The 27,288-nt window shown below is 45.8% G+C and overlaps 1 protein-coding gene across 1 annotated transcript in view; it reads right to left on the bottom strand.

Annotated features, from left to right (window-relative positions):
* The window catches only part of RSKR (ribosomal protein S6 kinase related), a 45,864-nt gene extending 27,737 nt beyond the window's left edge, over positions 1 to 18,127 (bottom strand). Inside the window, exons 1-2 of the mRNA XM_069761229.1 lie at positions 18,055 to 18,127; positions 16,112 to 16,360 (exon numbers count right to left, since the gene is read on the bottom strand). Coding sequence (XP_069617330.1) covers positions 16,112 to 16,360; positions 18,055 to 18,081 — 276 coding nt within the window. The 5' untranslated portion in view covers positions 18,082 to 18,127. The remainder of the gene's footprint in view (positions 1 to 16,111; positions 16,361 to 18,054) is intronic.
* Positions 18,128 to 27,288: the final 9,161 nt, after the last annotated feature.

The raw sequence follows: 27,288 nt of genomic DNA, 5'->3' as shown, positions 1-27,288 counted from the left end.
TAAATACCCAGATCTACGTCCTTCTACAGAACCTAATAATTGTATGATACAATATTGTTCTGCTCCAGGAAGACATCCAGGCCTCTCTTGAACCCCTCGACTGAGTTCGCCATCACCACCTCCTCAGGCAAGCAATTCCAGATTCTCACTGCCCTAACAGTAAAGAATCCTCTTCTATGTTGGTGGAAAAACCTTCTCTCCTCCAGACGCAAAGAATGCCCCCTTGTGCCCGTCACCTTCCTTGGTATAAACAGATCCTCAGCGAGATATTTGTATTGTCCCCTTATATACTTATACATGGTTATTAGATCGCCCCTCAGTCGTCTTTTTTCTAGACTAAATAATCCTAATTTCGCTAATCTATCTGGGTATTGTAGTTCTCCCATCCCCTTTATTAATTTTGTTGCCCTCCTTTGTACTCTCTCTAGTTCCATTATATCCTTCCTGAGCACCGGTGCCCAAAACTGGACACAGTACTCCATGTGCGGTCTAACTAGGGATTTGTACAGAGGCAGTATAATGCTCTCATCATGTGTATCCAGACCTCTTTTAATGCACCCCATGATCCTGTTTGCCTTGGCAGCTGCTGCCTGGCACTGGCTGCTCCAGGTAAGTTTATCATTAACTAGGATCCCCAAGTCCTTCTCCCTGTCAGATTTACCCAGTGGTTTCCCGTTCAGTGTGTAATGGTGATATTGATTCCCTCTTCCCATGTGTATAACCTTACATTTATCATTGTTAAACCTCATCTGCCACCTTTCAGCCCAAGTTTCCAACTTATCCAGATCCATCTGTAGCAGAATACTATCTTCTCTTGTATTAACTGCTTTACATAGTTTTGTATCATCTGCAAATATCGATATTTTACTGTGTAAACCTTCTACCAGATCATTAATGAATATGTTGAAGAGAACAGGTCCCAATACTGACCCCTGCGGTACCCCACTGGTCACAGCGACCCAGTTAGAGACTATACCATTTATAACCACCCTCTGCTTTCTATCACTAAGCCAGTTACTAACCCATTTACACACATTTTCCCCCAGACCAAGCATTCTCATTTTGTGTACCAACCTCTTGTGCGGCACGGTATCAAACGCTTTGGAAAAATCGAGATATACCACGTCCAATGACTCACCGTGGTCCAGCCTATAGCTTACCTCTTCATAAAAACTGATTAGATTGGTTTGACAGGAGCGATTTCTCATAAACCCATGCTGATATGGAGTTAAACAGTTATTCTCATTGAGATAATCCAGAATAACATCCCTCAGAAACCCTTCAAATATTTTACCAACAATAGAGGTTAGACTTACTGGCCTATAATTTCCAGGTTCACTTTTAGAGCCCTTTTTGAATATTGGCACCACATTTGCTATGCGCCAGTCCTGCGGAACAGACCCTGTCGCTATAGAGTCACTAAAAATAAGAAATAATGGTTTATCTATTACATTACTTAGTTCTCTTAGTACTCGTGGGTGTATGCCATCCGGACCCGGAGATTTATCTATTTTAATCTTATTTAGCCGGTTTCGCACCTCTTCTTGGGTTAGATTGGTGACCCTTAATATAGGGTTTTCATTGTTTCTTGGGATTTCACCTAGCATTTCATTTTCCACCGTGAATACCGTGGAGAAGAAGGTGTTTAATATGTTAGCTTTTTCCTCGTCATCTACAACCATTCTTTCCTCACTATTTTTTAAGGGGCCTACATTTTCAGTTTTTATTCTTTTACTATTGATATAGTTGAAGAACAGTTTGGGATTAGTTTTACTCTCCTTAGCAATGTGCTTCTCTGTTTCCTTTTTGGCAGCTTTAATTAGTTTTTTAGATAAAGTATTTTTCTCCCTATAGTTTTTTAGAGCTTCAATGGTGCCATCCTGCTTTAGTAGTGCAAATGCTTTCTTTTTACTGTTAATTGCCTGTCTTACTTCTTTGTTTAGCCACATTGGGTTTTTCCTATTTCTAGTCCTTTTATTCCCACAAGGTATAAACCGCTTACACTGCCTATTTAGGATGTTCTTAAACATTTCCCATTTATTATCTGTATTCTCATTTCTGAGGATATTGTCCCAGTCTACCAGATTAAGGGCATCTCTAAGCTGTTCAAACTTTGCCTTCCTAAAGTTCAGTGTTTTTGTGACTCCCTGACAAGTCCCCCTAGTGAAAGACAGGTGAAACTGCACAATATTGTGGTCGCTATTTCCTAAATGCCCAACCACCTGCAGATTTGTTATTCTGTCAGGTCTATTAGATAGTATTAGGTCTAAAAGTGCTGCTCCTCTGGTTGGATTCTGCACCAATTGTGAAAGATAATTTTTCTTGGTTATTAGCAGAAACCTGTTGCCTTTATGGGTTTTACAGGTTTCTGTTTCCCAGTTAATATCCGGGTAGTTAAAGTCCCCCATAACCAGGACCTCATTATGGGTTGCAGCTTCATCTATCTGCTTTAGAAGTAGACTTTCCATGCTTTCTGTTATATTTGGGGGTTTGTAACAGACCCCAATGAGAATTTTGTTACCATTTTTCCCTCCATGAATTTCAACCCATATGGACTCGACATCCTCATTCCCTTCGCTAATATCCTCCCTTAAAGTGGACTTTAGACAAGACTTTACATAGAGACAAACCCCTCCTCCTCTCCGATTTTTACGATCCTTTCTAAACAGACTGTAACCCTGTAAGTTAACTGCCCAGTCATAGCTTTCATCTAACCATGTCTTGGTTATTCCCACTATGTCAAAGTTACCTGTAGATATTTCTGCTTCTAGTTCTTCCATCTTGTTTGTCAGGCTTCTGGCGTTTGCGAGCATGCAGTTTAGAGGATTTTGTTTTGTTCCAATCTCCTCACTGTGGATTGTTTTAGAAATGTTCTTACCTCCCTTCTGAGTATGTTTTCCTGGGTCGTCTTTGTTCGAGTCTAATGTTTTTCTTCCCGTCCCCTCTTCTTCTAGTTTAACGCCCTCCTGATGAGTGTAGCGAGTCTTCTGGCGAATGTGTGTTTCCCAGGTTTGTTGAGGTGTAGTCCATCTCTGGCGAGGAGTCCATCATACCAGTAATTCACACCGTGGTCCAGGAATCCAAATCCTTGTTGTCTGCACCATCGTCTTAGCCAGTTGTTTGCATCAAGGATCCTGTTCCATCTCCTGGTGCCATGCCCGTCTACTGGAAGGATAGAAGAAAAAACTACCTGTGCATCCAGTTCCTTTACTTTCTTCCCCAACTCTTCAAAGTCCTTGCAGATTGTCGGTAGGTCCTTCCTTGCCGTGTCATTGGTGCCAACATGTATCAGAAGAAATGGGTGGACGTCCTTGGAGCTGAAGAGCTTTGGTATCCTATTGGTCACATCCTTGATCATCGCACCTGGAAGGCAGCATACTTCTCTTGCAGTTATGTCCGGTCTGCAGATGGCTGCTTCGGTGCCTCTCAGTAGTGAGTCTCCCACCACCACCACTCTTCGTTGCTTCTTGGCTGTACTTTTTGCTGTCACTTGTTGCTGTGTGCCCTTTTCTTTTTTGCTTGCTGGTATTGCTTCATTCTTAGGTGTGCCATCTTCATCCTCTACAAAGATTTGATATCGGTTCTTCAGTTGTGTGGTTGGTGATTTCTCCATGGTCTTCTTGCTTCTTTTGGTCACATGCTTCCACTCATCTGCTTTTGGAGGTTCTCTGACACTTTTTGCACCTTCTGTGACCAGTAGAGATGCTTCTGTTCTGTCTAGAAAGTCTTCATTCTCTTTGATGAGTTTCAAAGTTGCTATTCTTTCTTCCAGACCCCGCACCTTTTCTTCTAAAAGGGCCACTAGTCTACACTTCTGACAGGTGAAATTGGATTCTTCTTCTGGTCGATCTGTGAACATGTAGCACATGCTGCAGCTCACCATGTAGGTTGTCACATCTGCCATGTTGCTCCTAGATCCTGCTGACTTGCTGTGTGTTTTCCTTCTTGTGTAATCTACTCAGCCAAGCTCTCTTGCAATAATGTCCTACAGGCCAAAAAAAAAGCTGGTCCCGGCTGTACCCAACGATCTTCTAGCTTAGGGAGACTTCGCTTCTCCCAGAAGGCACCTGGAATATGCAAATTAGCCTCCTGAAGCTTGAATCCCTGGTTTGGTGATGCTTTCGAAGCAGCTGGTCCCGGCTGTACCCAACGATCTTCTAGCTTAGGGAGACTTCGCTTCTCCCAGAAGGCACCTGGAATATGCAAATTAGCCTCCTGAAGCTTGAATCCCTGGTTTGGTGATGCTTTCGAAGCAGCTGGTCCCGGCTGTACCCAACGATCTTCTAGCTTAGGGAGACTTCGCTTCTCCCAGAAGGCACCTGGAATATGCAAATTAGCCTCCTGAAGCTTGAATCCCTGGTTTGGTGATGCTTTCGAAGCAGCTGGTCCCGGCTGTACCCAACGATCTTCTAGCTTAGGGAGACTTCGCTTCTCCCAGAAGGCACCTGGAATATGCAAATTAGCCTCCTGAAGCTTGAATCCCTGGTTTGGTGATGCTTTCGAAGCAGCTGGTCCCGGCTGTACCCAACGATCTTCTAGCTTAGGGAGACTTCGCTTCTCCCAGAAGGCACCTGGAATATGCAAATTAGCCTCCTGAAGCTTGAATCCCTGGTTTGGTGATGCTTTCGAAGCAGCTGGTCCCGGCTGTACCCAACGATCTTCTAGCTTAGGGAGACTTCGCTTCTCCCAGAAGGCACCTGGAATATGCAAATTAGCCTCCTGAAGCTTGAATCCCTGTGGTGATGGAGAAGCTGCCTGGTGTCCCGCCCTACAGAGTGAAGCCCGAGAAAGGGAGTGGAGCTGTCAAAACCTATCATCGACACAATTTGTTGCCTGTGGGAAAAAACATCCTGTTACTGCCATTGCCAACCCAAGGAGGTCATACAAACCTTCCATGCAATAGAAGTCGTAGGTGTCAACAACCACCCCAGCCTAGAGTTGCTTCAGGAGGAAGTGACAGCGAGTCTGGGGATGAATGGGGATCTGAAGGTCAATGGAGCTACAGGTGGACTGAGGACCCATGCCCCATAGGGGGGGCCCTGAAAACCAGACTTCTGACGTGGAAGCACAAAAAAAGGACATTCGTCAGGAGGCGAGTGCGCTCTGCCCACCATTGGGGGAGAGTTCAGAAGAGGGACATTTATTAAATGAAGAGATCCACCTGGAGGAGCCCGTTCTTGGCCGACAAGAGTCGGGAGCTGAGGAGGGGGCCCCCTCAGTACACACTCGTCCCAAACGGGACACTAGGCCACCCATGATGCTGACCTATGATAGAATGGGACATACCACTGAGGTCCCCCGGCTGATACACTTTAATTCAAAATCTGTTTGGCCTTATTTCCCAGTATCTCCTATGTGTCCAGGAGGTGGTTTGCGTGCATGTAAATTTGGTGATAGTCAGGATGCTTTAACCCCCTTTCATGTTTCAGGTGGTGAGTCCTCATGTCGTGATGGGACACTTTCAATGACTCACCAGGGGGAGAGTGTAACACCTGCACTGGGAACTGTTAGGGCAGCTACTGGTATACTGGGATTTACAGACACTAAGAAGAGCTTTGCAGCTGCTGTTATACCAGGACCTACAGACATTAGCAGATTTTCCTCTGAGCTGCAGTGGACTACAATTCCCAAGGACCCCTGGACTACAATTCCCAGGGATCCTTGTTTGAGTCAGATGACACAGCTTGGATTGGAGGAGGAGGGACTTGGAGGCAGGAGCTGGGGAGAAAGTGAAACTAAGAATACACAGGAAGAAAAGAGCGTGGTATCTTGTTGGGAGAGACGGAGCACGGGGGACTTGCCTGGCCCCATGCTGCAGGGTTGCTGTCCTCCCGGATATACTCGTGTTGCTGGAGAGAGTGCGACTTTGTGTTACCCTCTGGAGCAAGTTGCATCAAAAACTTGGAGATTTCTGCCTGCACTCCCACCGTATAAAGGACTGAATCCGGCTGCCCCCAGCTGGTGTCCAGAGAACCATCCGACCGTTAGAGACATGCCGTGAGTGACTTTCTGAGACTTGTGGTCCTACCAGCGTTATTTACAGTGAGTACATTACAGCTCAGACTATTGCCAGTTATATTCGTCTAAGTGCACCAACTGTTTTAATTTGCGCGCCTGCATCCGCGGCAACTGGGCCCCAACGTTTGGACTGAATTAAACTAGAAGAAACAAACAAAAAACCCTTATGCTGCATAGCAATAAATCTGTTAGGCTACGTTCACACTAGCGTTGTGCGCCGCTGCGTCGGCGACGCACAACGCACCAAAAAACACGTGCAAACGCACGCAAAAACGCTGCGTTTTTCGACGCATGCGTCGTTTTTTGACGAAAATCGGACGCAAGAAAAATGCAACTTGTTGCGTTTTCTTGGTCCGACGCTAGCGTCAAAAAAGACGCACGTGTCGGAAAACGCAACAAGCAAAAACGCATGCGTCCCCCATGTTAAACATAGGGGCGCATGACGCGTGCGTCGCCGCTGCGTCGCCCGACGCTAGCGCGACGCACACTAGCCGAACGCTAGTGTGAACGTAGCCTTAAACTGTTTTACTCCTGATCCCTGTGAGTGTGTACTGAGAGTGGCAGGGGCTTCCCGAATCAGCCCCTGGCAGAAGATAATAGCCCTTCTGCAGTCCCAGAGAGAGAACTCCAATCAAGATTCGGGTGGAGGCACTGCGCCCTGGAGAGGTGAGACCCCCCATAGCACCCAGTGTACCGTGGTAGCCCTAAAGGGGTGTTACAATACAAAGAACAATCAGACTGAGTTCTCCTGAGATGTGGACGCATTTTCTAAGCCTCTGTAATGACTTTTTTGTATGTACTGACAGCAAGCAGAGATGTTTAAAAGGGTAAGAAAACAAAACCAAGTGAAAAAGGTGCAGTACTTCAAATTAAACGGTGATTATAAAGGTATTCAAGAGGACCATTGGGGGTTTGATTATTCTCACCCACCCAAGACAGTGGAGCTCAGGACCTTAATCCCCAGTGCCTCCACGCCCTCAGTTCCCTGATGAGCAGGAGCTATGCACTCTATAAACTCTATGGATGGTATGGAAATCAATGTTCAGATGTTAAAGGGGTTGTCTAGGACTTTGATACTGATGACCTATCCTTAGGGCTTGTGCAGGCGACTATATTGTCGGTCTGGGTGCGATCTGACAAAACAACGGATCACAGTCAGACCGATGTTATTCTATGGGGCCGTACACATGTCTGATTTCTTCCTTGGATGGAGTTTGCCCTAGGAAAAAAATAGCAGTGTGCACAATTTGCATCCGATCGCACTCGCCCATGCAAGTCAATGAGTCTGTGGAGAACATCAGGCTGCACTTGGATAACATCTGAGTGCAGTCTGATTTTCTTGGACTGTGAATAAAGAAAAAAATGTTTTACATCTCTTCATCCAAGAAAATCGAATCATACCGTTTGATCAGGATGTGATTAGCATAATTGGCCCTGATTCGAATGAGAGAAAATATGCTGGTGTGACCCTAGGACAAGTCGTCAATACCAGATCAGGGAAGGTCCAATTAGTACTCCACCAATCAACTGTTAGCAGCTCTAATCAGCCTGAAGAGCACAGCTCCATACTCTGTGTAGTGGCCATTCTCAGGTACTGCAGCTCAGCTCCTATTGAAGGGAATGAGTATTGAGCTCCAATACACGAGAATGGCCACTAAGCAGTGTATGGAGCGGTGCTGTTGCATCTATGTACACTGCTCTGTGCCAACAGATGACGGCTGGGCTGCCAGGGGTAGAATCCATTCTGATGTCATTGACCTCAAGGTACCTTCACACATAACGATTTTGTTAACGATATCGTTAAGCGTGACAGCGACCAACGATAAGGCCCCTGCTGGGAGATCGTTGGTCGCTGGGAGTGATCAGTACCTTTTTTTGATCTCTGATCATCCGCGGTCATCGCTGAATCGCTGACGCCGATCCAGCGATGTGCTCACTGGTAACCAGGGTAAATATCGGGTTACTAAGCGCAGGGCCGCGCTTAGTAACCCGATATTTACCCTGGTTACCATTGTAAAAGTAAAAAAAAAACCACTTATTCTGCCACCGATATACGTGGTTGAGATGTGTCTGAGGGATGTGATCACAAATCGCTATATAAGCAATGGCAGGTAGCGTTACTCGCCAACCTGTGCCACCAGTCTCTCTCAGCCGCGCGTGGTGATCCGGAAGGATGATGCAGTGATACATTCAACAGGTTTATTTACAGTACCTTGGTGAGAGTGAGGACTGTAGGTTAGAGCTGTTACAGAATCACCAGATAGAGATAATAGAAGCTTCAGGTTAGAGGTAACAAGAGAATCCTTCTCCAGCTCTGCAGCACATGTGGGATCCAAGATGGCACGGAGTACAAAACAGGAAGAGAAGGAAAAAGATAGGAGGAGCTAAAGACAGAAAGGTGTTGTGGGAGAATTCCATAACAAATATTACAGTGATATAGCAAACGGCCAGTAGATGGCAGCAAAGTATAACAAATGATAGAACCAGGCTTATTAGCACTACATAATGTCCATGTATGGCTGAAAGTCTATCATAATAAACTGAGCAGCACACTCCCCGTCTGAAATCCTTGGATTTCACTATACCATAAGTCTCGAATTGGGAGTGTTCACCAGAAGTGCATGGAGGGATACCTCAACCTGTAAGATAAAAACAACGCATGCAATGCAACAATAACATATTGAATAACAAGTCTAGAACGATTTCTTGAAGTAATCCAAAGGATAACCCATCTTCGGATTGGAGAAGCCGCGCTAGGCCAAACTGTCTCCAACCCATTTGTAATCCAAAGGTTGAAGTTCCTTGAAAGAGTTCCTACTGATTGGATGGATAATCAATCCTCAACCGGTATGAGTAAAATAATCTCTGATATAGGCCTAATGAAAGTTTTGGGGTCACCTTGCTTAGTAACTGTCACTTCTACCTTGCGTACCTTGCCATCGTCACTTGGAAAGGTTTTAGATATAAGTCCCATAGGCCATTTGTTTCTTTCCTCATTCTGGTCTTTCATGAGGATAATATCTCCTACTTGTAAATTTGGCTTTACTTGTTGCCATTTTCTTCGTTTTTGGAGAAGTGTCAGGTACTCCCTCTTCCATCTATTCCAGAAACAATTAGCCAGATGTTGCACATATTTCCACCGTCTCTGATATTTGTTACCAGACACAGAGTCTTCAGGCGGGTTAGGAACAGTTCCAAGTTTCTGGGTGAGGAGAGTTGCCAGAGTGAGAATTGTAGGAGATTCTGGATCCGTAGATATGGGTACAAGTGGTTTTGAGTTTACTATAGCAGAGACTTCTGCTAAGAAAGTGGTCAAGGTCTCGTGAGTGAGTCTTGAAAGATTTGAGTCCATCAGCATAGATTCCAGTATCCGACGAGTAATGCCTATCATTCTTTCCCATGATCCGCCCATATGGGAAGCATGAGGAGGATTAAAGACCCAGGAACAGCCATTGGTTGTTAAGAAGTTCTGGACTGGTGTTGAATTCAGTTGTAGTTCTCGACAGGCACCTACAAAGTTTGTTCCACAATCAGATCTTAGTTGTTTTACTGGTCCTCTGATGGAGAAGAATCGTCTTAGGGCATTAATGAAACTGGAAGAATCCATGGACTCTATCACTTCTATGTGTATTGCTCGTACACTCATGCACGTGAACAACACTGCCCAACGTTTACTTTCCGCATGCCCGCCTCTGGTCCGACGTGCAGCGACTGCCCATGGGCCAAAAACATCCAAGCCAACATAGGTAAATGGAGGCTCTGTGCTTGTCCTATCAGCAGGCAAATCAGACATCTGTTGTTGTTGCAGTTTTCCTCTTGTCTTACGACACTGAACACAATGATGAATTAAATGGGAAATCGGTCTCTTTGCTCCCACAATCCAGAGGCCAGCAGCTCTTAAGGCACCTTCAGTGAAGTGTCTGCCTTGATGTTTGATTTTTTCATGGTAATGTCGAATAAGTAGAGTGGTGATATGGTGATGACCAGGAATAATTAGAGGATTCTTTTCTGCCTCATCCAATTTAGCTTTGTTTAAATGACCACCAACTCTCAATAAACACCTTTCGTCTATTACTGGGTTTAAGTTGACAATGGGGCTGTTTTTAGGAACGTCTTGTTTTTTACGTATACATTCCAGTTCCTTGTGAAAAACATTCTGCTGCACATTGCGTATCACAATGAGTTCACTCAGAGCAATGTCTTCTGCAGAGAGAGGCTTATGGCAGATATGCCAACCATGACAATCAGTGTTACTGTCCTTATTGCGATAGCATTGTACAATGTGTACTAACCTTGCAATGGTACGAACCAGCCTCGTCCATCTTGAGAAGCGATCAAAACGCCGACAGTCCAAGCCAACCTCCTCCTTGAGTTTGGTGATGAAGGTGCTGACATCAGGACGGATCTCTGGGTCGACATCTGGATCCTCAAGGCTGAAGCTGTCTTCAACGGCAGTCTCTTTGCACTGTTCGTGAAGGAACTCCGGTCCGGTCAACCAAGAAGAGCTTGCAAAGGCACCAATAGACACTGGTCTAGTAGCAAGGTCCGCAGGGTTAAGATGGGATGGGACGTGCTGCCATTGCTGGGGTTTGGAGGATTTCCTGATCCTTTCCACTCGGTTACTGACATAGACGTAGAAGCGTTTCGTCTGGTTGTATATGTAGCCCAGAACTTCCTTACTGTCTGTGTAGAATTTTGTGTCATCCACGTGAATAGCTAGTTCGCTCTGTATGAAGTCTGCAATCTCTATGGCTAGTACAGCCCCACAGAGCTCGAGTCTGGGTATGGTGTGCTCGGGTTTAGGAGCCAGTTTAGCCTTTCCAAACAGAAATCCAACATGGGCTTCATTATTAGAGTCTACAACCTTCAAGTAAGCGACAGCGGCAATAGCTTCAGTGGAGGCATCAGCGAATACATGAATCTCCTTCCTTTGACTTGTAGTTAGGGATGCTGGAGTGTAACAACGTGGTATGTGGATCTTATCCAAGGCGCAAAGAGATTCTCTCCATGACTTCCACTTTAGTTGTTTGTCTGCAGGGAGTGGTATATCCCAGTCCTTAATGTACTCTGAGAGTTGTCTCAGCAGGAGCTTGCCTTGTATAGTCAGGGGTGCGACAAACCCAAGTGGATCATATAGACTGTTCACCACTGACAGAACCCCACGCTTAGTAAATGGTTTTTCTGCACCACTAACCTGAAAGCTGAAGGAGTCATTTAGCAAGTTCCACCTCAGGCCTAGACTTCTCTGTACTGGTGGATTGTCTGAGCCTAGGTTCAAGTCCCTAAATTCTGCGGCATGATCATTAGGGTGAAAGGCCTTCATGACAACAGCACTATTGGAGGCAATTTTATGCAATCTTAAATGAGCTTTAGAAAGCATACCTTGTGTCCGTTTGAGCAGATCTGTGGCTTCTTCCGCCGTGGGCAGGGATTTAAGACCGTCGTCCACGTAGAAGTCCTTTTCAACGAACTGTTGAGCATCCTTCCCGAACTCTGCTGCACCATCGGAGGCGGTCCTACGTAGGCCGTAGGTGGCGACTGCAGGAGAAGGACTGTTTCCGAAAACGTGCACCTTCATGCGGTATTCGATCATTTCCTTGTTGGTGTCGTTGTCTCGGTGCCATAGAAAACGGAGATAATTTCTGTGATCTTGTTGCACGATGAAACAATGGAACATTTGTTTGATGTCGGCGGTAATGGCGACTGGTTCCTTTCTGAATCTCATGAGCACTCCCACCAGGTTATTAGTCAGGTTCGGACCAGTGAGGAGAACGTCATTCAGAGATACGCCGTCATGTTTGGCGCTTGAATCGAACACCACCCTGATTTGTTTCGGCTTTCTTGGATGATACACTCCAAAGGAAGGTAGATACCAGCATTCTTCATCAGCTTGCAATGGTGGAGCTGGCTCTGCGTGATCATTGCGAAATATCTTGTCCATAAAAGCTATGAAATGTTCCTTCATTTCAGGCTTGTTCCTTAATGTTCTCTGCAGTGAGATGAATCTAGATAAGGCCTGTTCTCTGTTGTTAGGAAGCCTGGTCCTTGAAGCCTTGAAGGGTAAGGGAGCAACCCAGCGGTCAGATTCATTTTTGAAGAATCCACTGTCCATGATTTTAAGAAACTCCTTGTCTTCTATGGATAAGGCGACTTTGTTGTCATCTTTTGTTGTGTGAAACACTGTTCTCCCTAAGTCATCACCGTAGGGAGTGGGAATGATGTCAGGCTCCTGGATGCAATCAGAGAACCTCTCTTTCACTTCGTAGTGATGAAGGCATGGCTTAAAGTGAGTTGCTCGACCATTTTGGAGCACATACGTTTTACAGGCGTTGACTTCGGATGCCTTGTGACTCCTATCCAGACATACATCGCCCACGATTACCCAGCCTAGGTCGAGTCTTTGGGCGTATGGAGCATCATCTGGGCCATTGCATTGTTGGCGTACCTTGTGGACCTTCAGAATGTCCCTTCCGAGTAGGATTAGAATATCAGCATTCATGTCCAGAGGAGGAATTTCATTAGTCAGGTGCCTCAAGTGGCGATGATGAAGTGCGGCTTCCGGAGTGGGAATCTCCTCCCTGTTATCAGGTATCTGGTCACATTCAATTAGGGTTGGCAAGGGTATATGCACGTTTCCCTTGATTGAAGAGACAATGTACCCAGAGGCTCTCCTGCCAGAAGTCTCAATACGACCAGAGCAGGTGTTGAGGATGTATGGAGTCGTTTGTCCCTTTATGTTGAAGATCTCAAAGAATTTGGGCCTTGCTAGAGATCGGTTACTTTGCTCATCTATTATGGCATACATTTTGGAGGCCTTGTCGGGTTGTCCTTCTGGATAGACCTCAATCAGACATACCTTGGCACAGCATTTAGGATCAGTCCCTTCTCCACATACCTCAGTACATGAGGAGGAAACAGCAGTTGCAGTTGGGTCAGGGACCTGTGGCTCCCCGCCATGCTTTTGAGCAGGGTTAGATGCTGCAGAAGGTTGTGAGTTGTATGGAGCTGGCGTGGGATGCATGGCTGTGACGTGTTTATCACTGCTGCATTCAGTGCACTTAATGGCGGCCTTACAGTCCTTAGCGAGGTGGTCTGAGGAGGTGCAACACTTATAACATATCCCAAGCTCCTTGAGGGTATCTTTACGCTCCTGCAAAGTCCTTGCTCTGAATCCACGGCATTCTTTAAGTGGGTGAGGCCTTTTGTGGATAGGGCACATACGGTTATTGTCCATGACTTTAGGAGCAACATTATTTGTCTTAGTGAAGGCAGGTGTAGTAAGTGGAACGTCAGTCTTTCTCACAGATACTGTGTTCCTTGAATCTCTACGTTTGGCAATGTTATCATACCTTGTAGATGATGATGATGCTGGTGGAGTAGGCTCAGTGAAGTCAAAGCTGGGATCATTCTTCTTCCGAGCTTGGTCACTGATGAACCTGGAAAAATATGAAAAGGGGGGAAAGGACACATCATGCTGCCTTTTATACCGTGAGCCGTGGTCTGCCCATTTATCCTGCATGCCGTGTGGCAACTTGGACACTATTGGATTAACGCCATGAGCAGTATCTAGGTAGCTCAGTCCTGAGAGACGTGGGTCTAATTTTGCCAATTCTATTTCCTTTAGCAGGTCGCTCAGATCTTGAAGTTTTCTATTGTCCTTGTTAGTTATCTTTGGGAAGGTTTGCAGTCTTTTAAATAAGGCACATTCTATAGCTTCTGAGCTGCCATAGGTTTGTTCTAGTCTCTCCCAGGCTGCAATAAGACCTGCATCTGAATAGTCCACATGAACTGCCCTTATTCTCTTTATGCGCTCTGCTGATTCAGGGCCTAACCAGTTAACAAGCAAATCCAGTTGTTCCTTGCCGGTGAGATTAAGGTCTTGGATCACTGCTTGAAAGGTGGATTTCCAGGCTCTATAATTCTCAGCACGATCATCAAACTTTGAGAGACTAATGTTTATTAACTCCCGGCGAATCATGTATCTGGCGAAGTCAGACATATCCGATCTCCCGGTCATTGTTGCAGGATGAACTTGTGGTATCCGTAGGGAATGTAAGTTCTCTGGCTTATATGACTGCGACAAATCAGGACGAAATGATGCGGCATAAGGGTTAAACTGCGGTTTAGTCTATATAGGTTCTGCTGGCTGTGGCCTAAATTGTGAGTTAGTGCTGGAAGTTACCTTGTCGGCAGTAGGTGGCGACATTTCTTGACTTGCGGGCGCATCCGTGTTAGAAACTGGAGGTGGTGCTGGTGCAGATGTTACATGTCTTAGCACGTAGTCTGAAGTTCGATCAGCTGCGTCTTCCATTTCTTCTGGAATAAGACAGTCCGGATTATCATCTTGTCCCAGTGCTTGTTCAAGGACTTTCAGTTTAGCAAGGGCTGTTGCTTCTTCCCTTTCTGCTTGGAGTATTTTTAATTTCCTTTGAGCTTCCATCTCATTTCTTTGAGCTTCCACTTCCACTTCAGCCTCCCTTTTAGCAAAGGAGCTTTTTACTCTAGCTTCCTCTGCAGCTGCACGGATCTCTAGTAGCTTGTCGGACAATGTTGACTTCCTGGAGTGAGATGATCTGGAAGACCGAGCTGTGATTTTGGTCGATGTTGTGCGATGCGACCTAACCTCTTGGAGGTGAGCAATGCGGAGTTCTGCTTTATCCTGGGCATCTCGCACTAATGAGGTCTTTTCTTGGAGAAGAGTTTCCCTTGCAGTTACTTCTGCTGGGGCATCTTCTATGTCACAGTTACTCAGGAATGTGATGTACTTTGCAGACAGTCTCTGGTAGCGATCATAGGCGGCAGATAAACTCTTCAATGTGGCGGTTAAACCTGCAGCGTCACTGTGATAGCGTGGAAGAGCTGCTAAATAGTGATCAACTCTGCCCCATAAATGTTCTAGGTTATCATGGAACTCGTCTCTAGTAGTCTCAAAGTTCTCTCTGGCCTTTTGTGTCGGCTTGGCTACACGTTTGGGTCGTACGTCCTGCTCTGCAGTAAGTGTGGACTCTGCTCCTGCAGCATCTATGGTGTCGGGAACCTGATGTGCTTCACTTGCAGATGGGTCCACGGTGCCCTTTGTGGACATGTTTTAGCTAAGATGGCAGACGGTTAAGACTTGCTAGCAGACAATGCATATGCACACAGACACTGTAGACTTAGGTCTCTTGTTACTATTCTGCCACCGATATACGTGGATGAGATGTGTCTGAAGGATGTGATCACAAATCGCTATATAAGCAATGGCAGGTAGCGTTACTCGCCAACCTGTGCCACCAGTCTCTATCAGCCGCGCGTGGTGATCCGGAAGGATGATGCAGTGATACATTCAACAGGTTTATTTACAGTACCTTGGTGAGAGTGAGGACTGTAGGTTAGAGCTGTTACAGAATCACCAGATAGAGATAATAGAAGCTTCAGGTTAGAGGTAACAAGAGAATCCTTCTCCAGCTCTGCAGCACATGTGGGATCCAAGATGGCACGGAGTACAAAACAGGAAGAGAAGGAAAAAGATAGGAGGAGCTAAAGACAGAAAGGTGTTGTGGGAGAATTCCATAACAAATATTACAGTGATATAGCAAACGGCCAGTAGATGGCAGCAAAGTATAACAAATGATAGAACCAAGCTTATTGGCACTACATAATGTCCATGTATGGCTGAAAGTCTATCATAATAAACTGAGCAGCACAACACTACATACTCACATTCCGTTGTCTGTCACGTCCCCCGGCGTCAGCTTCCCGCACTGACTGTGACAATGGTAACCATGGTAAATATTGGGTTACTAAGTGCGGCCATGCGCTTACTAACCCGATATTTACCCTGGTTACCCGGGGACTTCGGCATCGGTGAAGACAGTTTCAACGATGCCGAAGTCTTTCCCCTGATCGTTGGTCGCTGGAGAGAGCTGTCTGTGTGACAGCTCCCCAGCGACCACACAACGACTTACCAACGATCACTGCCAGGTCGTATCACTGCTCGTGATCGTTGGCAAGTCTTTTAGTGTAACGGTACCTTTACCAAAGGATTGATATCAAAGTCTTGCAAATCCCTTTAAACAATAAATGCTTAATCACATTTACATATAATAAAGACCTTTAACTCTGGCTGTGCAGTAGGAGGCCAAACTGGGAACTCCGGCAGGAATAAGGATATACATTGCGGCAGACTCCGCTCGGCCACGTTCTCTTCCGGTGGGCTAGTCTGATGCGCCGTCTTAAGCCTGTTCTTTACTGTACGTCCAGCGTCCCACAGCTGGCTCAGCCGTGATGAAGTCTGGATTTCCCCATTCCACAAACCTTTCCAGGGAGGAACCCACAGGTTGGGTGAAAAAGAAGTGGAACTCTGCAGCACAAGAAGGGACATCACAGAAAATGGCCACTACCAGCCCCACGGCCAGCCCTAGATGAAGGCACACACTGAACCTTCCACTTTGTACAGATCAATCATATTTTCAGGAATTCTCTAGTCAGATTCTCAAACATTGGCGCAGCTAGGGAACATCTGCAATTTGTAATAATCAGTTTCAACATTAAGAAAACAACACTTGGAGAGATCAAGCTTTTTTTTAGAAAGGGCTAAAACATCTTTATTGAACAAAATTAAAAGGAACATGTATAAACCATGGATAGAGAGAAGACCACATTTTTGTTACAATAAAAGTAGTACGGGAATACACAAGAACAGGAAAAGAGGGGGCGAGTAAACCTTGATATACAAATAGTATTTTTCAAAACATCTGCATTACAAAGTTAAATGGAATACTCGTATGTAAGGCTACTTTCACACTAGCGTCGTGCACTGCACGTCGCAATGCGTCGTTTAGGAGAAAAAACGCATCCTGCAAAATTGCTTGCAGGATGCGTTTTTTCTCCATTGACTAACATTAGCGACGCTTTGCCACACGTCGCAACCGTCGTGCAACGGTTGAGCTGTGTTGTGGCGGACCGTCGGCAGCAAAAAAGTTACATGTAACGTTTTTTGCTGCGTTGTGTCCGCCATTTCCGACCGCGCATGCGTGGCCGGAACTCCGCCCTCACCTCCCCGCAACTCACAATGGGGCAGCGGATGCGTTGAAAAACAGCATCCGCTGCCCCCATTGTGCGGCGCTTCCACAGTATGCGTTGGTTGAGTATGTAACATGCAGGTACGGCTACAAATGCACATCATGGCCACATACTATTGTATATAACCAAAAGACATCAATAATGTTATCATCTAAAGTGCAAATGCAAAAAAGGTAAAGGGATCTGGACGAAGCCTTTCAAGCAAAACGCGCGTCGGGTGTGATTGGTACCTGTATGTCTGGTAATATACTTTTGTTATTTATCTCTGCATATTGCACTAAACTGGTTGGTCTATATATGACTACCATGGCTTATTATACTACATGTAACCATATGTTGTTAGTAGTGACTAAGCACCTTCATTTGCCATAGTTTATTTTTTTGTTCAATTTTGTTCTCTCTTTGGTGATTCACTGATTATTTTCAGGTGAGCCATATATGTATATGCTTATATGTGACTATTTACCTGGATGCACATGCACTTTACCTTATTTGCATTTGCACTTTAATCACTTTAGATGATACAATTATTGATGTCTTTTGGGTATATAGTATCTGGCCCCATGATATGCATTTGTAGCCGTACCTGCATGTTACATACGCTGGTTTTATGCATATTACATACGATTATTCCATTTAACTTTGTAATGCAGATGATTTGAAAACTACTATTTGTTTATCCAGGTTTACCCACCCCTTGTTTTCCTGTTCTTGTGTATTCCTTTCCTACTTTTATTGTAACAAACATTTGTTATATCTATACATGGGTTATACATGTTCCTTTTAATTTTGCTCACTAAAGATTTTTTTAGCCCTTTCTAAGAAAAAAAAAAAAAAGCTTGATCACTAGGTGTTGGTTTCTAAAATTTGCTTTTGGGGCCTTAATTTGGGATTAAGGAGATTGGTGTAGTATTATAAAAAAAAAAAAAAAGCAATATGTCTCAATTTTAGAATTCTGTGTTGTTCTCCTACCTTTGTGTCGCTGCTCGCGGCTCCCATTTCATTACTCAGGTCAGTTTACATGCTTGGATAGATGGATGTGTTGTCATACCCCCCCCCCAGGACATTTTGTGATCTGTGTGTTGGGTCACGTGAGCAGCTAATCCGCTTTAGTTTGACAAACAACTTTAATCTTTTCCTAAGCGCTGGTCATTACTTATGCATCCCTCGAGATTTATAATTCATGAATGCACTCCACATAGATATCTGGATATCATAACATATTGATTTCAAATTCTTTGAATCAATAATTCCTTTTTTATTAAATGATGGACAATTAAAAAGTAACTAAATGTGTTTTTTTAAAATAATTTTCTGCAGCATGAAAAGTTATGAAATTTTACAGATCACTTTATTAGTATTAATAAAATAATTATTTTTGTGTTTTTAATTAAAAAAATTTGTATCCAACCCCCCCTGCTTTTTCTCAAGTCTACTGTATTTAACTGCATGGATATCAGTATGTACTCATTTGGAGTACAGATGATGGTAGTGAAAGTGTCAGCATCTGTACCTCAATAACTTTGGGGATACGTTGCTGCAGGAGATTGTTCTGATAAGGCCCCGGGCCATCGATTATTATTTATTTACATAGCACCATTGATTCCATGGTGCTGTACATGAGAAGGGGTTACATACAAATTACAGATATCACTTACAGTAAGCAAACGAACAATGACAGACTGATACAGAGGGGCGAGGACCTTGCCCTTGCGGGCTTAAGGTACCGTCTCACAGTGGCACTTTGGTCGCTACGACGGCACGATCCAGCGTCGCTCCATTATTGCTCCAGCGTCGTAGACTGCGGTCACACTTCGCAATGCACGGCGCTGGAGCGATAATTTCATGACGTATTTGCGATGTAGAATCAGCAGAGGAGGTGGAGAATATCGTGCACACCTTTGTTACACGATGCGATCATGCCGCCACAGCGGGACACTTGACGACGAAATAAAGTTTCAAACGATCTGCTACGATGTACGATTCTCAGCAGGGTCCCTGATCGCAGTAGCGTGTCAGACACAGCGAGATCGTAAGTATATGGCTGGAACGTCACGGATCGTGCCATCGTAGCGACCAAAGTGCCACTGTGAGACGGTACCCTTACATTCTACAGGATTATGGGGAAGGAGACAGTAGGTTGATGGTTGTAGGAGCTCCGGTGTTGGTAAGGCGGTAGCTTCAGTAGTGGTGAGGAGGCAGCGGGGTCAGTGCAGGCTGTAGGCTTTCCTGAAAAGGTGGGTTTTCAGGTTCCGTCTGAAGGATCCAAATGTGGTTGATAGTCGGACGTGTTGGGGCAAAGAATTCGAGAGGACGAGGGATATTCTGGAGAAGTCTTGGAGGCGGTTGGGTGAAGAGCAAATAAGTGTGGAGGAGAGAAGGAGGTCTTGGGAGGACCGGAGATTACGTGAGGGAAGATATCGGGAGATTAGTTCAGAGATATATGGAGGAGACAGGTTGTGGATGGCTTTGTAGGTCAGTGTTAGTAATTTGAACTGGATACGCTGAGGGAATGGGACTCAGAGAAGAGATTTGCAGAGGGGGGAAGCAAAGGAGTAGCGAGGAGAGAGATGAATTAGTCAGACAGCAGAGTTAAGGATGGACTGGAGAGGTGCAAGGGTGTTAGCAGGGAGGCCAGAGGCGGATGTTGCAGTAGTCATGGCGGGAGATGATGAGGGCATGCACAAGCATTTTAGTAGATTGACGGTTGAGGAAAGGACGGATTCTGGAGATATTTTTGAGCTGGAGGCGACAGGAGGTGGAAAGAGCTTGGATGTGCGGTTTGAAGGACAGGGCAGAGTCAAGGGTTACTCCGAGGCAGCGGACTTCTGGTACGGGGGAAAGTGTGATGTCGTTAATTGCGATAGATAGGTCAGGTAAGGAAGATCTATGAGATGGAGGAAAGATGATGAGTTCATAGTTGTCCACATTGAGTTTGAGGAAGCGAGAAGCGAAGGAGGATATGGTTGATAGACACTCCGGGATTCTGGACAGCAGAGCGGTTATGCCAATGACATTCTGCTCAAATTCTGTTTGAGTTTGATCGGCGTGTAATCTTACTGTGATCCGATTTCCTCGCATGAGAGAATCGTATCACAGGAGGAGAATTTAATTGCGCAATCTTCTCCATTGTCTTTTTGAGAGTACATGGGACTGCACTTGGATGACAAGAGTGCAGTCCGATGTTTCACACGCACTTGAATGAGTGCATGCGATCAGGTTATTGGCACACTCGCCGCATGCTGCAATTGTTTTCTCATGCCGAAAAAATACACTGCCCCATAGTATAACATTGGGCCGAGTACCATCTCAAAACACCAGATAGCACACGGCTGTGTTATATGACCGTGTACGCAGTTGTAAGCGGGACACTCAGAGGAGGAGGCAGGCACTGACCCTTTCACTGTCATCAGCTGTACTCCAAATGATTTCTGATAAAATTTCAGGCAAATAGGCTATGGAAAAGCAAGGGTTTGAGAGCCACTTGCATGTAAATTTTGTAGACGAAATGAAGACAAATATCTTAATGTGATTTGCAAAGTTTCATAATGATCCACAGGGGACAAAATAATTTATAAAAAAAAAAAATACTTAAAGAAAAGTCCTGGATCAACCCTTTATTTTACTATAAGCCTACAAATTAACAGGCAGATAGATAGTTGCTAACTACCTGTATGTTCTACCCGGCGCCACCACAGAGCAGTCATTGACAGCTTCTGCTGGCAATTCAGCTGCTCAACGTCAACAGAGCAGCTCTTCCAGGCTGCTCTGTCAACAGGACGTGACTGCTTATGTCATGCCGATTGTCTACCTGTCAATCAGCATGACATCAGCAGTCACACCCCATCCATAGAACCGAAGCTGCTGCTCTGTCGATGTGACATCAATGAAAGCCGCTGAGTCGCTGGCAGGAACAAGTCTGTGACCGTTCTTTGCTGGCAGAGATTGGTGGCGGCACAACAGGCAGGTTGTTAGGAACTATCAGCCAAGAGAAAGAGCTGTAACCCACTGGGGAGTAGTGCCAATAGGGTCTTATCCAACAAACAGAAGTATTTTTTATCAGATTGTGCTAACCTCACCTGTAGTATTATGCGTTTTAAGTTGATGTTCAGCTGCTGCAAATTCACGGGTTGTCAAAAATGAAGAATGTCAGGATCTGGAGAATTTGAGGATGAATAAAAAGGAAAAAACACAACCCCCCCATCTTTATTTTTAAAGGATTGTCAATAAAGATTTTGTGATATTTTAACTATTCCGGTGTGTTGAGCTGCTTCCACCCTTATTTTCCTCATTTCAGAATTTGATGATACATCCCACGCTGCCGATTATTGTGGTCTTAATTCAACACGACAGCCACTTCTTCAGGAAACAACCACATACAGACATTACTGATCAGGACACTTTATAAAGGCTTGAATTTTGAATAAAGGCGACAAATCAACTAAGAATAAGTGCAGGTAAAACTGATAAGGGAGCTAATGAAGACAGCTCACGGGTCTTGCTGCCCTCAACTAGGCTTATATGGCTGAAAAGTCCGACAGACCCCACCGTGACTCAGTCTGCATCACTACAGTCAATGGCCCCATCAGTACTTATGCCTGAAATCTGTTCTGCTGCGCTTCAGATGTAAGCCCCAATAAGCCACTAAACGTATGCTAAAACGCTGTGGGAACATAGCCCTGCTTTGGGGGCAAAATAAGCCACTGGCTTGGAATTCCATCAAATGTAACATCCAACACTGGTTTATAAAGTCACAAATGTCCTTAAAAACAAAACATTAAGGCTATGTGCACACGTCAGGATTTTTTGCGTTTTTTTTTTTTTTCGGATTTTCCCGATAAAAATGCTATAAAATCGCTAAAAAAACGCAAACAATATGCATCCTATCATTGAGAATGCATTCTGCATGTTTTGTGCACATGTTTGAGTTTTTTTCCGCAAAAAAAAAAAAAAAAACGCATTCCGCAAAAAAGAAGTAGCATGTTCATTATTTTTGCGGTTTTCCCATTAAATTGGAGTGTCCGGAAAGAAAAAAAAAAACCCAAAAAATCCGCTAAAAATCAGCACAAAAAACGCGTAAAATCCGTACAAAAAAACGCATGCGGATTTCTGGCAGAAATGTCCTGATTTTGTCAGGAAATTTCTGCAAGAAAATCCTGACGTGTGCACATGGCCTAATCCTGCACCAAAATAAAGCTCCATTAAAACTTGACTTTTCTTTTTTCTTAAAAATAATTATTATATGGCATCTAAACCGAAACCAGATACGCCAGGTCATGAATAAGCCATAACTGCAGAGACCTGGTGACCATATCTGTGGTTTCTGTTTGGATACCATGTTTTACTTATTTCACTAATAAAAGTTAAGTTTTAATGGAGCTTTCCTTTATTGCTGGATTAATGTTGTGTCCCCGATTACAGGTCTGCTGAGCCAAGCAGATATTCATTCAACCTGCTAGCCTCCAGAACATTAGTGGTGAGCGGATTTGTTTTGTTTTCTTTATAAATGTCTTTAGGTACATTTCACTCCACAGGGAATCTGTCAGCAGGTTTTTGCTAGGTAATCTGAGAGCATGATGTCAGGGATGTGTCACTTACTAGGTTGTGTGTTTTAGTTTCAATACAATCAATGTTTTCTCTGCAAGAGATTATCACTACAGGACTAGCTGTCTAGTGCCTCCTAGTCAACTGCTTTGTGTAATCCTGCCCCCAGTTTTTGTCATTATACAGTGTACACAGAAATCTGCCAATCAGTGGTATAGGTGGGGTTATACAGGGCTCAGCATTCTAAGGCAGAAAAAACTGCTGACAGATTCCCTTTAAATATTTTAGCTGGGGGGGAAAAAAACACTTAGTGATGTGCTCATTCTTACTGAAGGGATGTTTCTGAAGTTCGATGCTGAAAGAAGTGGATCAATGGTCTGAGATCAGGACTCTTAAAAGGGTTTCCGTGATTTACAAATCTGTTACTTTAGTCTTAAGCAGCTACCAAATCCCTGCTTTTCCCCATTCAATTTCGCTTCCTTTAGCTGCGTTAATATCAGAATGTACTCCTATTTATTTCGAGTAGCGATGGTGGCAGAGAAGGGTCAGCACCTGCCTCCTGCTCTGAGTTTTGTGCTTAAGATCTTTTAATTTACATGCTAATTTTTTTCAGAACAATTTAGACAAATTCCTTCATCAGGCTATGTACACACGTTGCAGATTATTTGCGGTTTCTTTTATAGTGCAAAAACGCTAAAAAAACGCAAATAATCTGCATACATTAAGCATCCCATCATTTATAATGGAAGCCGCAATTTCTGTGCACATGATGTGCGTTTTTCCGCATGAAAAATGCATTGCGGAAAAAACAGGATTTTTGGTTGCTTACCGTAAAATCTGTTTCTCGGAGCCTTCATTGGGGGACACAGGAACCATGGGTGTATGCTGCTGCCACTAGGAGGCTGACACTATGCAAATAAAAAAGTTAGCTCCTCCTCTGCAGTGTAAACCCTACCGACAGGAAGTAGGATATTCAGTTAGTGAGAAAGCAGTAGGAGAAGCAACATGTAAAAGAGAAAGAATAATATAATAATAAACTTTATATAGCGCCAACAAATTCCACGGCGCTCCATAGATTAACAGTTTCAAACACTCAAAGAGTGTTCAAAGAACTCAAACGTATACAGTAAACAGAGCTGTTCAACTTGGGAGGGTGCTGTGTCCCCCAATGAAGGCTCCGAGAAACAGATTTTACGGTAAGCAACCAAAAATCCTGTTTTCTCTATCGCCTTTCATTGGGGGACACAGGAACCATGGGACGTCCCAAAGCAGTCCCTGGGGTGGGAAAAACAGACTTCCATTAGGTCCGAGGACTCACCACTGCTGCCTGCAGGATCCTCTGCCCAGGCTGGAGTCCGCCGTAGTTCGGCGAAACGTGTGGATGGAAGACCAGGTTGCCGCTTTGCAAAGCCGTCGGCAAAAGCCCTGTGACGTACCGCACTGGAAGCGCCGACTGCCCGGGTAGAGTGAGCTTTATCTCAGGAGGAGGCACTCTTGTTCTTGACCCGGTAAGCTTCGAAAGTTGCCGTTCTGATAGAGTGAGCAATAGTCGCCTTGGAAACCGGCAGGCCACTACGCACGCCATCAGGGATGGCGAAAAGAGAATCCATCTTTCGGAAAGCGGCTGTGCTAGCCAGGGAGATCCTCACTGCCCTGACGAGGCCCAGCCTGTTCAACGATCACTCCAGAGGATGAGTCGGAGCTGGACAAAGGAAAGGTAGAACGATGTCCTCGTTGAGGTGGAAAGATGAAAACCACCCCAAGAAAGGAAGGAAGGAAGGCGGAGGCCTGGGACCACCTTGTCCTGGTGGAAAATCAAGAAAGGAGGTCGGCAAGAAATGGCCGCCAACTCGAAAACACGGCGGATCGAAGAGATGCACCTGAGAAAGGCCACCTTCCGAGATAGAACTGACAGGGAAAACTCCCTGAGAGGCTCAAAGGGGGAACCCCTAAGAACAACCAACACAACCTTTAAATCCCATGAATCCACAGAGGCCCTGTACGGAGGGACAGTGTGGGCTACTCCTTGAAGGAAGGTCGTAACCTGTGGCTGAGAAGATAACGCCTTCTTAAAAGGGAAGAAGAGCGCAGAAACCTGGCCCTTTAGGGAACTGAGAGCGAAGCCCGAATCCAGTCCTGCCTGAAGGAAAACCAAATGGAAGGCAGGGAAAAAGGACATAGGAGAAAAGCGGTTGGACTCGCATCAACGAAAGTATGCCCTCCAGGTAGGATAGTAAATCCTGCAAGAAGACGAAGGCTTCCCAGCCTGAATTATAGAGTGGCTCATCTGGGCCTAAAGGCCGGACGCTCTTAGAACTGTGGAGTCCACAGCCACACCGTTAAACTGAGCAACCGATAATTTGGGTGGCAGATCGGACCCTGAGACAGCATATCGGGTCCGTTTGGAAGGCACCATGGGTGTCCGCGAGAAGATTGACGATGTCTGCAGACCAAGACCTCCTGTGCCAATCCAGGACGATCAGAATGACCGGCACCCATTCCGCCTTGATCTTTTTCGACAGCTTGAAAAAGCAAGGGAAGGCGTGGGAACCGATAGGGGAGCACGAACTGCGACCAAGGAATGGCCAGAGTGACAACACCACTGTGAGAGGATCACGGGACCCTGGGCCGACCCGAGGGGCCTTCCTGTTCAATCAGGACGCCATGAGGTCCACCTCTGGAGTCCCCCCATTGAAGGGCAATCCGATAGGAAACCTCCTGAAGAACGCTTCCCCCGCCGCGAGGCCCTCGCGGCCGAGGAAGTCGGCGGCCTAAAAGTCCATGCCGGGGACATGCACTGCGGAGCTCACCAGGACCGTTGCCTCTGTCCAAAGGAGGATCCTGGAATCTCGGCCGAGGCCAGGGAACGCCGAGTCCACCCCTGGTGGTAGACATATGCCACTGCTGTGTCATTGTCTGTCTGGATTCGAATTGGCAGGCTGCTGAGAATCCTTACCCAGTGAAGGAAAGACAGAAAGATGATCCGGAACTCGAGGACATTGATCGGCCAAGAGGACTCCTGCGCCGACCAACAACCCTGAAAGAACAGGAAACAAAGCCCCGCGCCTCCGCCGAGCGGGCTGGCGTCCGTCGTCACCACCTGCCAGGGAACTGGAAGGAAGGCTGTGAAGGATCTACTCTGGGATAAGAGAAGTGACCTCGGCCACCAGTCGAGGAACCGTTTGACCCGGGAGAAAGCCGGATCGGACGATACAGAGAAAAGACAGACCTGTCCCCTGTGATAGAATAGCCTGCCGAAGAAGTCTTGAATGAAACAGGCGAAGGGAAAATTGCTTCCGATGTTGCAACCAACCTCCTTAGGGCCTTCAAGGCCCGTCGGAAAGGAGGGGAGCCGAAAACCCTGGAGCAAGCGAACTTCCTGACAAAGGAGGGATATCCTGTCTTCGGGAAGGAAGACTCTGGTCCGACAAGTATCGAAGAACATGCCCGGAGATACGAGGCGCTGAACAAGATGGAACTTCTTCCTGTTGACGAGCCACCCGCAACGGCTAGAATGTCGGGAAAGATGGATAGACTTTCGGGAGCCTGAAACCGAAATTCCTGAGCCTCCATGGAAGCGATTACTGAACAAGGGAATATCATCCTGAAGTGTCTCCGACGAAACTTCCTGTTCAGCAGATTGAGATCCGGACTGGGACGAACCTTGTCGTCCTCTGTCAGTACAAAAAGATTCGAAGAGAAGCCTGTGAACCGTTGAACCGTTCCAGTTCTGGGACGGGAACGATTACCCCGGATTTAAGGAGGGAAACAATGGCAGTAAAGAAACCCGGGACTAGAGCGGGGTCTCTTGGAGGTTGGGATTTGAAGAAAACGATCCCAGGACCGTGAAATGAAGATTTTGTATCTAGAGGGAACAAGTGCCCTGGCCCATGCGTCCTCTACTGAGGAGACCCAGACGTCCCTGAGGAACAGGAGATGGTTGCCCAGCCTGAGAAACGGGCTGGGGTCTAGTCGTGGGTCATGCCTAGGTGGAACTTCCAGTCCTGGACCTGGATAATCCGCCTTAGGAGTAGCGGGCACGCCAGGAAAGAGTGAGACGAAGAATACCTTCTTCTCTTAACGTGCCTGTGGCCTCTGCTGTTGCGAAGAGGAATCTGATGCCGCGAAAATACGAAAAAGGTCGAAAAGACCGAAGTAGCCGCCTAAGGGGAAGTGGGCGAGGTCTGGAGAAGGGGACTGGTGCCGCCAGTGGCGTCCTTAATAATTTGGTCCAGCTTGGAACCGAAAGGACGTGAACCTTGAAAAGACAGGCTCGTAAGGGACTTCTTTGATGACTCTTGAGCCAAACAGTGCGACGGCTGGCAACAACATCACTGGGCGCCTGTGCGGCAGAAGACGCGACGTCCAGGGAACCAATTATTCCCCTGCGTGAGTAATCTGGGTGGCAACTTCCGCCAGCCGGCCTGATGGAGCTCCAGCTTGAATGCCCCAACGGAGTTGTTTAGCCCCTCAGATACAGACTTTGAAACCCAAGTGGAAGCCAAAGTCGGGCATTGGGATGATGCGGCAAGTTTCGAAAGCCGACTTCACTAAGGATTCCATGATCCAATCGATGGAATCTTTCAGAGCCGCCCCACCGGACAGCATAAGGACTGTGTTGGTGGCAAGTCTAGCAGCCGACGGATCCACAGGGGGAGAGGT

The sequence above is a fragment of the Ranitomeya imitator genome, chromosome 3 (genome assembly GCF_032444005.1).
Source record: "Ranitomeya imitator isolate aRanImi1 chromosome 3, aRanImi1.pri, whole genome shotgun sequence".
Classification (NCBI taxonomy): Eukaryota; Metazoa; Chordata; class Amphibia; order Anura; family Dendrobatidae; genus Ranitomeya; species Ranitomeya imitator.
This window is presented reverse-complemented; position numbering and strand designations above follow the sequence as displayed.